General features: G+C 35.5%; 1 protein-coding gene across 3 annotated transcripts; it reads right to left on the reverse strand.

Moving 5' to 3' along the window:
• Positions 1-1,268: 1,268 nt before the first annotated feature.
• Positions 1,269-17,925, reverse strand: gpx4a (glutathione peroxidase 4a). 3 transcript variants are annotated; one of them, XM_061888394.1, is made up of 7 exons: positions 17,758-17,925; positions 7,007-7,101; positions 6,793-6,937; positions 3,072-3,223; positions 2,973-2,997; positions 1,698-1,757; positions 1,269-1,594 (listed from the first exon to the last, which is right to left on the reverse strand). In XM_061888394.1, the coding sequence occupies exons 1-7, from the start codon at positions 17,908-17,910 to the stop codon at positions 1,556-1,558; spliced, it is 669 nt and encodes a 222-aa protein (XP_061744378.1). In that variant the 5' UTR covers positions 17,911-17,925; the 3' UTR covers positions 1,269-1,555. The 3 variants fall into 3 exon arrangements, with proteins under 3 accessions (XP_061744378.1, XP_061744377.1, XP_061744379.1); XM_061888393.1 differs by having other exon boundaries at positions 17,731-17,925; XM_061888395.1 differs by lacking the exon at positions 17,758-17,925 and adding an exon at positions 11,313-11,469.
• Between the last annotated feature and the right edge of the window lie 25 nt (positions 17,926-17,950).

Raw genomic sequence — 17,950 nt, forward strand, 5'->3', positions numbered from 1 at the left:
CCATAGTAACTGGTATATCATCCAAAAGTGAAGATTCTAACCATTGAAAGATTTAGTATAGTTGAGGACTTACGGTCATTAGAAAACATGAGTGCACATCATAATGACAGCTACACTTTCTATCTTAAACATCTAAAACAATTATTTGGGAATGACCGGCGGGCCAGATTGAAAAGCTTAACGGGCCGCATGTGGCCTAATCTAATTTATGTGAACAGATTCGGTAGAAACAGAACTTTAAGCAAAAATAAATACCTCTGACGTCATCTATAACTTTCATTAACTGAGCATCCACACAATTATTATACAATATTGTCGATTTTAAAATACAAACAATGAACATTATAATGGCATATTATCTGTCCTTGGAAGAGTAATTGTTTTTTAAATGTACACTGAAACAGAAAAATACTACATAATTATTTTTAAATTCTTTAATTTAATTTATTCCATATAAATATATGATATGGTCGTTTTTTTAAATTGTAAAACTTTATTATGTGCCATCTATAATAGCGTATTATTTTTCTTTTGACAAGTAGTTGTTTTCAAACATACACTGAAACAGTGTTTTTAAATTAAAATTCTTTAATTTAATTGATTCCATACAAATATTATGATATTGTTGCTTTTAAAATTGAAAGGATTTATTATGTACCATTTATAAAGGCATATAATTTTTCTTTTGAAATGTATATTGTTTAAGTGTTTAATAAAACTGTAAACTACTATAAGTAGTTTTATCATATAATTTCAATTAGTCTAAATATAAAAATGTAATTAATAAATGTTTTGGTTTTTTGTAACAAAAAAAAAGATTTTTTTAGTCTCAAGGCTAGATAAAAATATTACAATTAGTAATGTGTAACTATTCCCTTCATTAAAATAACACTCAAACGAGCCAGTGTGTGCTAAAAATTGAATAGGGAAAATAATTTAATATGTTTTATCGTCAAGAACCTTAATATTTTCAAATTGATTAATTATTTTACTTAACTTCTATGTATTTCATTTAATTAGAAATAGAATTTTGGTGAATAACTTTTTGTTTTTGTATATTTATTTATGGGCTTTTAGTAAGACTGTTTAATAAAATAAAAATAAAACATTAATAAAATGTTTAGATCTTTTGGTATATTTATTTATTTAGTCAAACTGTAATCACATGTTTTTGTTTTTATTTAACTACTATGTGTTTAACCATGCTACAAAATCTAATGTCTACTCATAATCAATTATTTAAAAAAGTGTACAAACCACAAAAAATATTTCCAGATAAAAATGTTTTAGTGATCTGTTAATCCCACAGAGAATAAGATTAGTATAAATTCCAGTGATGTTACAGAATGAAAACGACAACCTTTCTCTCTTTCTCCCTGGGCAGGTGCATGAATAAAAGTTCAGTAATCCTCTCCGGTAGGTTTGCACGCCATTTTTCCATCAGGTCTGCCCTTTCCGTTGAGCGGGTTTATGGCCAGGCCGTCACACGTCCGGGTTGAACCAGAACTTTTATCCAGTGATGCTCAGAGAGGCAGAGAACAGATATCGCAATCATTTAGGCGTCCAGATAGGTAGGAAGATCCTGCTCCACCACCTAGAAAATGTTGATCATCGATTTCGTATTAAATTCATCATGAAGAAAGTAATGTTTGAAAATGTAAAAGATGAAAAAAAAAGTATAAGGCTTTAATACGTACACTTGGATCATCCATGGGTCCGTATCGCTTCACCACCTGACCTTCTTTGTTGATCAAAAACTATGAAAAGAAAACTTAGTATTTTAATGATGTATTTCATTATATCTTTTTTTTTTATTCAATTACTTTTTTCTAATACAGTGGGAGCTCCAAAGTCAAACACCCTAAACATGGTAAGTAGTATAGGCGGAGAATGATAGCAGAGACCACGTCACCATTTTTAACCACAAGTTGGCCTATGTCACAAAACTTTTAAGATTTTATATACATCTACGTCATATCCGTCCAGTCCCAAAAGACATTCGCCATATTTGTAGTCCTTTTTTCATTTGACCAGAACTACGTCATAATGATTTATGATCCCTTTGCTGTTTTATATTACAAGAATAGAGCTTTACATTTACCTTTACCATGGCGACCTGGCTTTATCCTAATCTAGGGCAGGGGTCTTCAACGTTTACCAGGCCAAAAACCTCCAAAATATGTATACAATTGTGTTTAAAATTAAACTGATCTTAAAGGTACCGTGTTATTGTGCAATACTAAGATATTGAAAGAATACAGAATAGCATTGCAAAAGCTGGCAACCAGAGCGCTAATCGCTAACTGGCAGCTACCACAGCTAATCGCTAGCTTGCAACTTGAGCACTAACAGTTAGCTATCTTAAGTGCTAAGACTATTATAACAATACAGTATAATTTTTTATTCAAACCTGCAAGGTACAAGTGAGTAATAGTGGCCATGTCACTGCCATGTATTGACTAATATTAAGATGTATTTAAATACATTTACGTTTGTGAAAAAAGTGCAGGTGGAGTATAAAACATATGCAGATATTGTTGTAAGATTTTTTCTTAAATTAAAAAGGGACCCAAGCACACATTCTGTACATACATGCATACAGTATGTGTATATATATATATATATATATATATATATATATATATATATAAATACTTTTTTGTGTGTGTGTGTATATATATATATATATATATATATATATATACATATACATACACACACACACATATATAGATATATATACATATATATATACAGTGGGGCAAAAAAGTATTTAGTCAGCCACCGATTGTGCAAGTTCTCCCACTTAAAATGATGACAGAGGTCTGTAATTTTCATCATAGGTACACTTCAACTGTGAGAGACAGAATGTGAAAAAAAAAAATCCAGGAATTCACATTGTAGGAATTTTAAAGAATTTAAAAATATATGGTTAATACAATACTGATATTAGGTTTAGTCATGTAATTTACCTTTGTAAAATTCCACTTGATGCCACTGCAGGGATGAAAAAAAGCACATTTAAAATCAATTCTTCAGAATAATGTTACTGTAAGGAAGCCATGCCGTACTTTCCCATGAAGCCTCTGCCGTTGGGCTGCTCTTTCATCCACTTCCACAGAGGGTGAGCGGTGTCTCCGTTGACGTCGATCTTGCTGAACATGTCAAAGCGAGCGTTGTACGACTGCGCAAACTGCTTGATCTGAGCATCAGTGCCAGGCTCCTTCACACATATTTTAAAAGACCAGCAAAACAAATATGGGAAATTAGAAAAATAACACACCTTATGAATGCAAATACCAAATACTACACTTAACACACTCTTGACAAAAATGTAAAAAAGGAGAGTACTATTTTTTTTTTTTTTTTTTTTCATTCAACTATATTGCGCTGAGTGGGAGTTTCTGCAATCAGCAGCAGGCACTCTGACAAGTACAAGGTAGTAGATGATCACACAATATCAACTACAGTGGATTCCTGCAAATTAACCAAGCAGTATTTACGGATTTTAGGTAACCAGACCACATTTTTTACTTTTTTTTTCTGCAGAAAACACATCTTATTTACCCTGAGTGAGCAATGATTTATAAATACATGATAATAAACCATATGTTTTTATAGGAGTGTTGTTTTTTTTAACTTCTGATACGATACCAATATTAATCCGATACGATATCCGCATTCAGCACTAATCATTGCATGTGCAATTTATCATTTTGCAGTGTGGAATTTTCTAAAAGGCTTGATCAAAGCTTGTTTGTTACCGCAAAGGTAGGTAAGAAAAACTCCAACCTTGTGACAGATGAAGTGGAGGATTAATATTTTGGTGACACATAGTGGTCACAATAATTCATTCATTCAATGATGCAGTCAGTTGAATGATGCAGCCACGTTAGTTACTGGATACTTTCTAATACGCTTCTTTTTTGGAGACTCGGTATCTGCAAGTAATATGCAACTACAACTACTTGATACTTGTTCATAGTCAAGTGTTAAACTGCAATACTCTTTAAATAATTAAGGACAATTATTATGTATGTCTAGCTTGTGTGCTGTTGTGTGCTTAACTGTTGTGTAGCTGCTAGTTCCTAGTAGCCTACAGCAGTGGTTCTCAACCTTTTTTCAGTGATGTACCCCATGTGAACATTTATTTTAATTCAAGCACCCCTTAATCAGAGCAAAGCATTATTAGTTGAAAAAAAGAGATAGAGAAGTAAAATACAGCACTATGTCATCAGTTTCTGATTTATTAAATTGTAAAACAGTGAAAAATATTGCTCATCTGTAGTGGTCTTTCTTGAATTATTTGGAAAAAATATATAAAAATATCTAAAAACTTGTTACAAAATAAACAAGTGATTCAATTATAAATACAAATTTCTACACATAGAAGTAAACTTAAAGTGCCCTCTTTGGGGATTGTAATAGAGATCCATCTGGATTCATGAACTTAATTCTAAACATTTCTCCACAAAAAAATAAATCTTGACTTTAACATCAATATTTATGGAACATGTCCAGAAAAAATCTAGCTGTCAACACTGAATATTGCATTGCTGTATTTTTTTTCACGGTTTATAAATTTACATTCATGTTTTGTTGAAGTATTAATCAATAAATTTATTGATAAATGATTTTTGAATTGTTGCTATTTTTAGAATATATAAAAAAAATCTCACTAACCCCTTGGCATACCTTCAAGTACCCCCAGGGGTACACATACCCCCATTTGAGAACCACTGGCCTACAGTAAAGCTTTCATATGTTTACCTTTTTTGTAAATGACTTGACTAAAATACCATGCTATACTAACTTTACATAAAGGAGCCATATGTACTAATGTGGCCAGAAATGGTACTGCAATCACGGCCAAAATTCTGTAGTCCCCTCCCCCTCTCCCTGACTGAGGTTGCCAGATACGTAGCCGAATCCAGCTCGATCGACTGTGCTACTCCAAGGAACTTCAAGCATCCACTGCCTCTTTTTGATAGTAAGCTAATATAACTAATATAGACACTTGCATTATATGTTGTCTTCATTATATCACTTACACAAGGCTTTTAATTTTTTGCGGCTCCAGACAGATTTTTTAAATATATTTTTGGTCCAATATGGCTCTTTCAACGTTTTGGGTTGCCGACCCCTGTCGTAGACGTATTACTTTCTGATTCAGATAGAATAACCTTTTTACCTATACCTCTGCGTATTTTGAACAAAGGTCAATCCAATAATAGCTTCTATCATTCCTATCAGCAGTCAAAAGAACAGGCTGTAGCTTTTTGTCTTTCACTATCTGCACTTTTGCCACATCAGCGTACTTAACGATAGCAGTCAGCGATCGCATCATTTAGGTCAGACCTGGGCGGACGCCATTAAGCTTTTCAATCTGGCCCGTCGGACATTCCCGAATAATTTTTCTTGATCTTTAAGATGAAACTAGCTGCCATTTTGATGTGCAGTGATGTTTTCAAATGACCGTGAGTCTTGAACTATACTAAGTATTTCAATGGTTTGAATCTGCGCTTTTGTATGATTTACTATGGTAATCTATTTAGTTACTATGATAATCCAATTAGTTACTATGGTCATCTAAGTCACAGCAGCTCAGACGAGGCACCAAGCAGTGTGGGTGGGGAGCGTTTCCACCAAGTGTTTCCAGCGCGGCCAGCCTGAAATGCGGGTGTCAGGGACAGACGCGGAAGGAGATTTTTACAGCAACGTTCTAAAGCTTAGTAATATATCAGATACATCAGATTGTAGTTTTTTTTTTTTTACCCTTCACGTTCATATTTCGCTGTTTTTGTTGCATTTTTGTTGATTGTAAAATATGTCAAAGGAGAGGGTTTGTGACGTTCATATGTTGTCAATATTCAGTGTTTTATCGTACATAGTTAATATTGTAAATCCCACATTCTTTATTTTCATGTACAATCTGGGTGTCTCAGTCAGAAAAAAAAAATTAAAATTCCATTCTGTTTTTTAAGGTGGTCTGCAATAACGTTTTTAAGCATTCTGTATTAGTGTTCCTAAAAAAAAAGGACCCAAGCACACATATTGTAGCACACAGTTTCACAGCTTACATATATATATGTATACATAGATAGATACACTGAAAAAATCAGTGTTCCAAAACAAGAATTTTTTTTTTAAATAGGGGTATTTTATTTGAACTAAGCCAAATTCTCTGCCAATAGAACAAGAAAATTCGGCTTGTCAAGACTTTCCAAAACAAGTAAAATTAGGTAACCTCAATGAACCCAAAAAATACCTTAAAACAAGTATTTTCTCACTAATAACAAGTGCACTTTTTTAGGTGGAAAAAAAAAAACGAGACCCTTTGTGCATATCATTATGTCAAGATAATGGCACTAGCATTTAATTAATTTATGAATAATTTCCACATTTTGAGCATCATGATTTTATTTTTTTTCATGTTTGAAGTAAGAAATTATTACTTTAAAAAAGTAGTTTTATACTTGTGAGTGTTAATGACACAGCTTTGCATTAGTTGATATTCTAGTTTCAAGCATGTTTTACTCAATATAGGTCATCAAATCTCAGCAACAAGCTGTAATATCTTACTGAGATCATTTAGTACCAAAACCCTTAAAACAAGTAAAACACTAACAAAACATCTGCTTAGTGAGAAGAATTATCTGAGACAGAATATAAGCAAATATATCCCTTATTTCAGATATTTAATCTTACTTAGATTTCAGTTTTTGCAGTGTAGATAGATATACCCCCACCCCCGAGTCAATATAATTGCCCAACAACGATGAAAACAAGTACCTGGTTGGCAAACTGGTTGGAAGGGAAAGCAAGGATGCGTAAACCTCTCTCAGCGTACTTGGCGTGCATTTCGGCAAACTGAGAGTAGTTTACGGGGGTCTTGCCTCATTTCGAGGCCACGTTTGTGATGACGAGGACGTTGCCCCTGAGGAGGAACGTCAACATGTTTGGTGTCGTTTTTTTACAAGATGGAGACAGTCAAGTAAACGCTCACCTGTATTTCTCCAACGAGACCACGTTGCCATCGATGTCAGTGGCTGAGAAGTCATAGACGGACGTTGCCAAACTCCAGTCCTCTGTTGGGGTGCCCTGTTGAACCATAAAAGGACATTCTATTATTGATTAGGAATGTGCCAATCGATCGAATGATTTTAGTGAAAAAATACGCATTTGCCATTGCCAATCAAAAACGCCAATCTCTTCTGGCTTACGCTATTTTAGTCCCATGGCCAACAAGCAGCTGGCAGCTTATTATGTGTCTCTTACACAGTGCAGCGATGCCCTCCTAAGCTAATAATAATAATAATCACCTCTATTACAGCAAATAAACAGCATTTCTTAGTATCTTAAGTGTTATTATCAAGTATTATTATGGAGGACGAGGCTAAACATGCTACACACCGAGAGCAAGGTGGCCTTGTGGTTAAAGTGTCCGCCCTGAGATTGGTAGGTCGTGAGTTCAAACCCCGGCTGAGTCATACCAAAGACTATAAAAATGGGACCCGTTACCTCCCTGCTTGGCACTCAGCATCAAGGTTTGGAATTGGGGGCTAAATCCAGAGGTGGGTAGACTAGCCAAAAATTGTACTCAAGTAAGAGTTATGTTACTTTAGAGATGTATTACTCAAGTAAAAGTAAGGAGTAGTCACCCAAATATTTACTTGAGTAAAAGTAAAAAGTATGTTGTGAAAAAATACTGAGTAACTGATGAGTAACCTGTTCATTTAATGACGACAGCAACAAGTAATGCACAAAAACATAAAAATAGCAATGAACAAATTCAGAGTCAGGAATATCTCTTAAGCAACTAAAACAATAATATACATTAAATAATATATATTTGGTTTTACACTGTATTGAAAAAAAAATTTAAAATGAATTTTACCTTTGCAACCTCATTATACTATTGGCTAAGTTTTATATTCATAAATGTAAGTTTCTTAATACCCGACTTGTTTTTTGTGCCTTTAAAAAAGATTTAGAATTCTACATTAAAACACTCTACCTCTAACAACCAAAAAGCTGTGAAAACGATGATGCTGTGTTCCAAATTTAAGTTATTTACTGAGATTGAGTGAGCCTATAGCTTTGCACTTTGTTTATTTCATACATTTTATTTTTTTGCATTCTATTTAAGTTACTTTTAATTTACAACCCCCTGGCACAGTTTTGTACTGTTTTTGTACTTACTTTATTATTTTCAACATTTTGTAAAACTTAAAATTTATAAATAATAGTTTATTTTTTAAAAAAGTGTGCAGTTAATCATGTGACCACCTGGCTCTGTTTGATTGGTGAAACGGAGTCAAACGTCACCAGTGACTGCATTTGATTGGTGAAACACAGGCATGTGATAGATCCTACTTTGAAGCTCTGTCTGACAAAACAAAACAAACAAAGTGTGCATTAACAGATCTATAAAAATCAGTAGCGAGTAGCGAGCTAAATGTAGATAAATGGAGCGGAGTAAAAGTAGCGTTTTTTCTCAATAAATATAGTCAATTAAAAGTATGTTGCATTAAAACTACTCTTAGAAGTACAATTTATCCCAAAAGTTACTCAAGTAGATGTAACGCAGTAAATGTAGCGCGTTACTACCCACCTCTGGTTAAATCATCCAAAATTATTACCAAGCGGGGCCACCGCTGCTGCTCACTGCTCCCCACATCTCCCAGGAGGTGGAACAAGGGGATGGGTCAAACGCAGAGGATGATTTCAGCACAACTAGTGTGTGTGAGCCTATCAGTGGTACTTTAACTTTTTTAACTAACCGCTAAACTAGCTTTAAACAACACCAATAAATAAGTGCTTTGTACATTTTAACAATGTAGATGGAAGCACGTTACAGCAGAAAGTCAGCAGTTATTAACATGAAATGAACGAGTACATTAATAAGAGTTACAGAATGGATAATATAACAACGTTGTCACAGTCAGTACCCCATTGATTGATTGATTGAAACTGTCAGAATAATTGTATCAAAGTTATCACAAGAAATTGAGTTTCAATGAGTTCCCGGCGAGAAGACAAAAGCTGTCTTTGAACCTACCAAGAAGAAGGCTGGTAAAACTTCGCTGTGTAGGATGGGAAGCAACATGAAGGTGTTCGGTTTCTTTCATGTATTGTAATCCACAGAAAGATTTAGTTTTGACCCGGAAACTAAAAAGCGGAGAGAAAGCAGGATCCGCCCAAGTTACAGGGACCTCTTCTTGGAACTGTTTTACGACCTTTTCTTTGAACAGTTTCGTGGCACCTGTTTACGACCTCTGTCCCTTAGAAACAGCTGTTGCCATGTAATCAGGGAAAGAACAAAAAAAAGAGGCGTACAATTTTTAGCCAGAGCATTATGGAGACTGTACAAGAGTACAACCCAGATGCGCTCTCCTCAATTGAGCCAAATTTAATTCTGTCTCGGTTTAATTCCTTGCTTCTTGTCCCGTTTATTGGTGTCATCATTTGAACCTGATAGAAACTTGTATTAGTAGATTGCACAGTACAGTACATATCACATACAAAATGGTAACACCCGAATACGTTTTTCAACTTGTTTAAGTCGGGGTCCACGTTAATCAATTCGTGGTAAGAGGAGAGCGGATCAATCCATAAATCGGGGATGTTGATTATAAAGATAGTATCACTATATATTTGATACTAGAGCAATTAGGCTGATATAAAAATATTTTTCTTGTTTTTGTTATTTACAAAGCTGGGAAATAATTACCTGGATGTACGAGAGCTTTGAGGGCAAAAAAATTATGTAAATTATAGAAATCAATCAATCAATCAATGTCTATTTATATAGCCGTAAATCACAAGTGTCTCAAAGGGCTGCATAAGCCACGGCGACATCCTCGGTTCAGATCACACATCAGGGCAAGGAAAAACTCAACCCAGTGGGATGACAATGAGAAACCTTGGAGAGGACCGCAAATGTGGGTAACCCCCCGCACTCTGTAGGGAAGACCTGGGGGGTCTACTCATTTTTTATACAAATTTTAGCTTTTTGTTTAGTTTACTTTTTTTGACTGAACCAATGTATGTAGTTAAAAATATATTAGGAGTGTTAAACTGTCAATAGCACCCACCATAAATGGATTGAACTATTTACAGTCAATAATTGTGATCAGTTTCAGTATTGGTATCGGACGTTCCAACTCATGGATGATCGTATTGGAATCGGCGGCAAAAAACCCTGATCGGAACATCCCGAATTATTGACAAAAATTCCCGGATAAAATACACAATAAAATATAGTACTAAATTATGATGAAGTTACATTAAATATACATACCATTAATCATAAAAAATGCCATTTCATAAAATGACACAGCACAGTAATATTGTACAAATAATGGCAAAGTGATACAATGTGTTTATATGGGGGAAAACAATTTAAAAGATGGGTGAATTAATAATCTAAAATAAAATAGAGTATTATTTTTTGTAATTAAATTAAACATGTACGACAACTAAAACAAAATACGACAATAAAATAAACTTAACAAAATACATATTTAAAAACAGAAGGGATAAATCATGAACTCATAATAACTATAATAAACATCTAAGTGACAGTATGTAGACGTAAAAATGGATCAATGTGACCAAAACAGATCTAAGATGGAGTACTTTATATGTAAAAATAATATACAGTTGTATTCGAAATTATTTTTGCCAAAGGTTTACCCAGTTTTGAACTAAAAATAATGCTTTATATGACAAAGAATCCACATGTTGATGACACACGCTGCTCTTTTCCAACTTAATAAATTCCGCACCATAAGGCCAAAAAACAGTTGCAAGCGCAGTTTGATAAAGAAGGTGAGAAACACTATTGAATTCAAGACATTGTCTTATCCCACTTTTCTCATCGTTATCGTTGCTTGTAAAAACTTCACTAAATGCATAATGTGATATTAAAGTATCCATTTCATTGTTTTCTGCATGTAAAAATATAGTTCATCTATATAAAATGTAGTTGGATGATGCATCTGTAAACAAACATGAATCATAAAATGAAAAGGGAAACTAAAAAAAGGACATCAAAGCGAAAAAACCCGGCACGTTTCATTGAAGTCATACTAATAGACGCCAATATAAACATACAAATGCTTCAAAGTGGCATAGAAAGATGAAAGATTATTCAAATTTAAAACATATAAGACATAATATAAATGTATACTTTAATAAAAAAACACTACCAGCAATTGATACAATTCAGATTGATAAAAGTTTTATAATCTTTTGCATTTAATCTGCTCCAGTCCTGCTAAATCAACAAGTTTGTCCTCCTTTCTTACCAAAGCCTGCAGCAGGACAGTGAAGAGGACTGTGGACCCTAGGGGACGCATGACTGCTCTTCAGTCAGGGCCTTTGAGAGCAGATCAAAACTCCTTCCTTTAGCGACACACAACCTGAATGACGACTGCAAGGGGACGCGTGTCCACCTCCTTTTATAAAGCCAACTGATAAGCTGCCATTATCCAATATGTCCTCACCCCGCCAACCCATAATCCACATCAGAGCTGCACGTGTTCTGTGGTCCACAGTCCATAAACATAATCGTAAGCTCATCAAAGTGTAAACATGTGAAGCAAGGTACCAAATGAATAAGACAAACAAATGGTGTTCTGTAAACATGACTTGTCTTCACAACAACTACAAACCCCGCTTCCATATGAGTTGGGAAATTGTGTTAGATGTAAATATAAACGGAATACAATGATTTCCAAATCCTTTTCAACCCATATTCAGTTGAATGCACTACAAAGACAAGATATTTGATGTTCAAACTCATAAACATTTTTATTTTTTTGCAAATGATTAACTTGGAATTTCATGGCTGCAACACGTGCTAAAGTAGTTGGGAAAGGGCATGTTCACTACTGTGTTACATCACCTTTTCTTTTAACAACCCTCAATAAACGTTTGGGAACTGAGGAAACTAATTGTTGAAGCTTTGAAAGTGGAATTCTTTCCCATTCTTGTTTTATGTAGAGCTTCAGTCGTTCAACAGTCCGGGGTATCCACTGTCGTATTTTACGCTTCATAATGCGCCACACATTTTCAATGGGAGACAGGTCTGGACTGCAGGCGGGCCAGGAAAGTACCTGCACTTTTTTTTTTTTAGAGCCACGCTGTTGCAACACGTGCTGAATGTGGCTTGGCATTGTCTTGCTGAAATAAGCAGGGGCGTCCATGAAAAAGACAGCGCTTATATGGCAGCATATGTTGTTCCAAAACCTGTATGTACCTTTCAGCAGTAATGGTGCCTTCACAGATGTGTAAGTTACCCATGCCTTGGGCACTAATACACCCTCATACCATCACAGATGCTGGCTTTTGAACTTTGCATCGATAACAGTCTGGATCTCGCCCCATCCTTTCTTCTTAAAGACTGAGAATTTGGGAAACTGTTTTTATACCCAATCATGGCACCCACCTGTTCCCAATTAGCCTGCACACCTGTGGGATGTTCCAAATAAGTGTTTGATGAGCATTCCTCAACTTTATCAGTATTTAATGCCACCTTTCCCAACTTCTTTGTCATGTGTTGCTGGCATCAAATTCTAAAGTTAATAATTGTTTGCACAAAAAAAATGTTTATCAGTTTGAAAATCAAAATATGTTGTCATTGAGCATATTCAACTGAATATGGGTTGAAAATGATTTGCAAATCATTGTATTCTGTTTATATTTACATTAACACAATTTCCCAACTCATATGGAAACAGAGTTTGTACTATGATCAATGTTAATTAAAAACTAAATGTGGGATATAAGGGCTTCACGGTGGCAGAGGGGTTAGTGCGTCTGCCTCACAATACAAAGTTCCTGCAGTCCTGGGTTCAAATCCAGGCTCGGGATCTTTCTGTGTGGAGTTTGCATGTTCTCCCCGTGAATGCGTGGGTTCCCTCCGGGTACTCCGGCTTCCTCCCACTTCCAAAAACATGCACCTGGGGATAGGTTGATTGGCAACACTAAATTGGCCCTAGTGTGTGAATGTGAGTGTGAATGTTGTCTGTCTATCTGTGTTGGCCCTGTGATGAGGTGGCGACTTGTCCAGGGTGTACCCCGCCTTCCGCCCGATTGTAGCTGAGATAGGCGCCAGCGCCCCCCGCGACCCCAAAGGGAATAAGCGGTAGTAAATGGATGGATGTGGGATATAAATAATAATGTAAGTTTAATTGTTTGTATATAGTATATAATTGGTATTAATGTTTAACTAACACGTGTAGGATATTTCACATGCCTTTACTGTGTATATAACGGAACAGTGTTTATGTTGTGTACAATGTCTATTTACAATATGTTGTGCAAAGGAAATGTCATATTTTTAGGAAGCTCATCTTGTATTTGACATTGTTTATAGGGTTAGGCACAATAAGTGTTCAACTTCAGCCTAAACCCTTTCGGTCTGCAACATTTTCAATTTATGAATGTACAACTATTTGTTGATATAAAACTTTTTGTTTATTTTGTTGACTACTGACCGAAGAAATAATAAACTAATAAAAAAAACCTAACAAACTTTAGCCATCAGTGTGTGAATGTGTGTGTGAATGTGAAAATAGTGTCAAAGCGCTTTGAGTTCCTTATAAAAGGTAGAAAAGCGCTATACAATATAACCATTTACCATTTATTTAATGTACAAAATGTATTAAAAATGGATACAAGCTTCATTTTTTTTTTTCAAACTGGAAAAAGTTAGGTATTGTTTTCTATAGCTTCACTGAATACAGCAGGGGTGTCACTTTTTTTTTTCCATTGAGGGCCGCATGACAGTTATGGATGCCCTCAAAGGGCCGTGTTTAACAGTGAATTATATATAAATATTACAGTTTTTTTATCAATTTATATATTTTTCATGTACACTAAAAACAAATCTGTTGATTTTACAGTAAAAAACACTTGACAGCTCAGTTGCCAAAATATTACAGTAAAATGTATGTTTTTTTTACAGCATATATGAAAATGGAAAAACAGTACCATTGTTTTTACTATAAAATCTGCTCATGTCGTTTTTATATTATATTACTGTACCAGTTTTATTTTTTTATGAGATGATTCAAGCATACAATAAGGGCCAAAAGTTTAGACACACCTCATTTTAATGTGTTTTATTTTCATGGCTATTTACATTGTAGTTTGTCACTGAAGGCATCAAAACTATGACATCTGTGAAGTGAAAACCATTTCAGGTGACTACCTCTTGAAGCTCATCGAGAGAATGCCAAGAGTGTGCAAAGCAGTAACCAGAGCAAAGGGTGGCTATTTTAAAGAAACTAGAAGATACAGTGGGGCAAAAAAGTATTTAGTCAGCCACCGATTGTGCAAGTTCTCCCACTTAAAATGATGACAGAGGTCTGTAATTTTGATCACAGGTACATGTCAACTGTGAGAGACAGAATGTGAAAAAAAATCCAGGAATTACATTGTAGGAATTTTAAAGAATTTATTTGTAAATTATGGTGGAAAAAAAGTATTATGTCAACCATTCAAAGCTCTCACTGATGGAAGGAGGTTTTGGCTCAAAATGTCACGATACATGGCTTCATTCATTCTTTCCTTAACACGGATCAATCATCCTGTCCCCTTGGCAGAGAAACAGCCCCAAAGCATGATGTTTCCACTCCCATGCTTGACAGTTGGTGTGGTGTTCTTGGGATGCAACTCAGTATTCTTCTTTCTCCAAACACGACGAGTTGAGTTTATACCAAAAAGTTCTATTTTGGTTTCATCTGACCACATGACATTCTGCCAATCCTCTGCTGTATCATCCATGTCCTCTCTGGCACACTTCAGACAAGCCTGGACATGCACTGGCTTAAGCAGGGAACACATCTGGCACTGCAGGATTTGATTCCCTGTCGGTGTAGTGTTTTACTGATGGTAACCTTTGTTACTTTGGTCCCAGCTCTCTGCAGGTCATTCACCAGGTCCCCCCATGTGGTTCTGGGATTTTTGCTCACTGATCTCATGAACATTTGGCCCCACAAGATGACATCTTGCGTGGAGCCCCAGATCGAGGGAGATTATCAGTGGTCTTGTACGTCATCCATTTTCTGATAATTGCTCCCACAGTTGATTTTTTCACACCAAGCTGCTTGCCTATTGTAGATTCACTCTTCCCAGTCTGGTGCAGGTCTACAATTATTTTCTTGGTGTCCTTCGACGGCTCTTTAGTCTTGGCCATAGTGGAGTTACAGGTCTGTGAGAGCCAGAGATCTTCCTTGTTTAAAGTGACCAAATACTTATTTTCCACCATAATTTACAAATAAATTCTTTAAAATTCCTACAATGTGAATTCCCGGATTTTTTTTCACATTCTGTCTCTCACAGTTGAAGTGTACCTATGATGAAAATTACAGACCTCTGTCATCATTTTAAGTGGGAGAACTTGCACAATCGGTGGCTGACTAAAAACTTTTTGCCCCACTGTAAAACACGTTTTCAGTTATATCACCTTTTTTGTTAAGTACATAACTCCACATTCATAGTTTTGATGCCTTCAGTGACAATCTACAATGCAAATAGTCATGAAAATAAAGAAAACACAATGAATGAGAAGGTGTGTCCAAACTTTTGGCCTGTACTGTATATTTAAGTACTCACTTTGATTTTAACAAAAACATTTATGTAATGTATGTAATGTAATATAATTGTTAAAATATTAGATTAAGTGTAAAATAAATAAGATTGCATGAAGTACATATTTTTGTTTTTTGGTCGAAACGGAATGTTGAATACATTTGATGATGAATAATGAATGAATGATCTTTATTGTCATTGTACATTTACAACAAAATTGAAATGCAGACCCAGGTGCTACATGTAATAAATACTAAAACACAAGAGAAACACCAAGGATAAATTAAATGGACATAAATAAGGAATGTATACAAAAGCTGTGGAATAAAAAATGTATCCAGTAGGTAATCCAGGGATTTACATACAGTACAGGCCAAAATTTTTGGACACATATTCTCATCATTTAATGGGTTGTCTTTATTTTCATGACTATTTACATTGTAGATTGTCACTGAAGGCATCAAAACTATGAATGAACACATGTGGAGTTATGCACTTAACAAAAAAAGGTGAAATAACTGAAAACATTTTTCATAATCCAGTTTCTTCAAAATAGCTACCATTTGCTCTGATTACTGCTTTGCACACTCTTGGCATTATCTCGATGAGTTCAAGAGGTAGTCACCTGAAATGGTAACTATCCTTTCCATCCTTTGTAATTGAGCTACTGTGTGGAACAATTTCCCTTGTGGATCATTAAAGACCTACTGAAACCCACTACTACGGACCACGCAGTCTGATAGTTTGTATATCAATGATGAAATATTAACATTGCAACACATGCCAATACGGCCGGTTTAGTTTACTAAATTACAATATTAAATTTCCCGCGGAGTTTATTTTTGAAAACGTCGTACATTGATGACGCATGCGCGTGACCTCACACACTGTAAGGACATTTTAGGGCTGCCCCACTCGCGGCTAAAAGTCGTCTGCTTTAACCGCATAATTACACAGTATTTTGGACACCTGTGTTGCTGAATCTTTCGCAATTTGTTCAATTAATAATGGAAAAGTCAAAGTAGAAAGATGGAGTTGGGAAGCTTTAGCCTTTAGCCACACAAAGACACGGCGATTCCTTTTTTTAAATTCCCGGAGGTGAAACTTTACTATGGATCAGAAAGGTCAAGCGAAAATGGATCCCGACCAAATGTCAACTAGCAGGTTTCGGTGAGAAAATTGTGGTAAAAAGTCACCACTTACCGGAGATCAGCTGAGCTTGCGCCGTCCATACAGCTTGCGCCGACTTCCCTCAGACACTGGCCTCAAGACACCCGTGGACACACCCCTCCGACTATCAAGTAATATTAAACTCACTAAAACACTAGCAACACAATAGAAAGATAAGGGTTTTCCCATAATTATCCTAGTAAATGTGTCTAAAAACATCTGAATCCATCCCAATGCAATCACCTTTTATTTTTTTACTGTATTTTTTTTTTCCTAGTCCTTTGCTATCAATATCCTCAAGCACAAATCTTTCATCCTCGCTCAAATTAATCGGAAAATTGTCATTTTCTCGGTCCGAATAGCTCTTGCTGCTGGAGGCTCCCATTAAAAACAATGTGAGGAGTCCTCACACTTGTGACGTCATCGTCTGCGACTTCCGGTAAAGGCAAGGCTTTTTCATCAGCACCAAAAGTTGCGAGCTTTATCGTCGATGTTCTCTACTAAAAATATGCCAATATCGCGAAATGATCAAGTATGACACATAGAATGGACCTGCTATCCCCGTTTAAATAAGAAAATCTCATTTCAGCAGGCCTTTAAAGTTTGTCTAAGTCTAAAATATCTCCTTGCCACTCAGCAAAGTAATCATCTCAGTGTAAAACACATACAGATAAATATAATGACGTCAGTAGTTTACTAACCCTGTCAACAGCAGCAGCAGCCTAGTCCAATTAAACTAGTCATTTCTAGTCATAAATTACTAAGTGTATCAAAGTCATAACTAAGTAAGAAATGATATTTATGGGGGAAATGTGGAAAGAATAGCAGTAAAAAAAAAATGCTAATCATTCATCAGGTTGGGACATTCCAGTCATGCTCGTTGAATGATTTGAAGGGGAAATAATTCATTCAAGAGATTTCAAACATGCTGTATACACAAGTATCGTGGTACTTTACCGTAGAGGACAAAACAAAGTACAGTGCCATCGCCAGCATCACTCCGCCGGCGGCCACAGCTGCAAATGTTATTATTAAGCATAACGGCCTCATTTTTCTCTTCAAAGAGCGAGCATGTTTACGCAAACCGTGAAGAAAGCAGAGGCAGACCACGCCCTCTGCTGTGTTATGCAACGCCATCGTCGTATTAAAAAAAGAAAAATAACTTTTTTTACTATAT

Source organism: Nerophis ophidion, linkage group LG26 (genome assembly GCF_033978795.1).
Source record: "Nerophis ophidion isolate RoL-2023_Sa linkage group LG26, RoL_Noph_v1.0, whole genome shotgun sequence".
NCBI classification, from domain to species: Eukaryota; Metazoa; Chordata; class Actinopteri; order Syngnathiformes; family Syngnathidae; genus Nerophis; species Nerophis ophidion.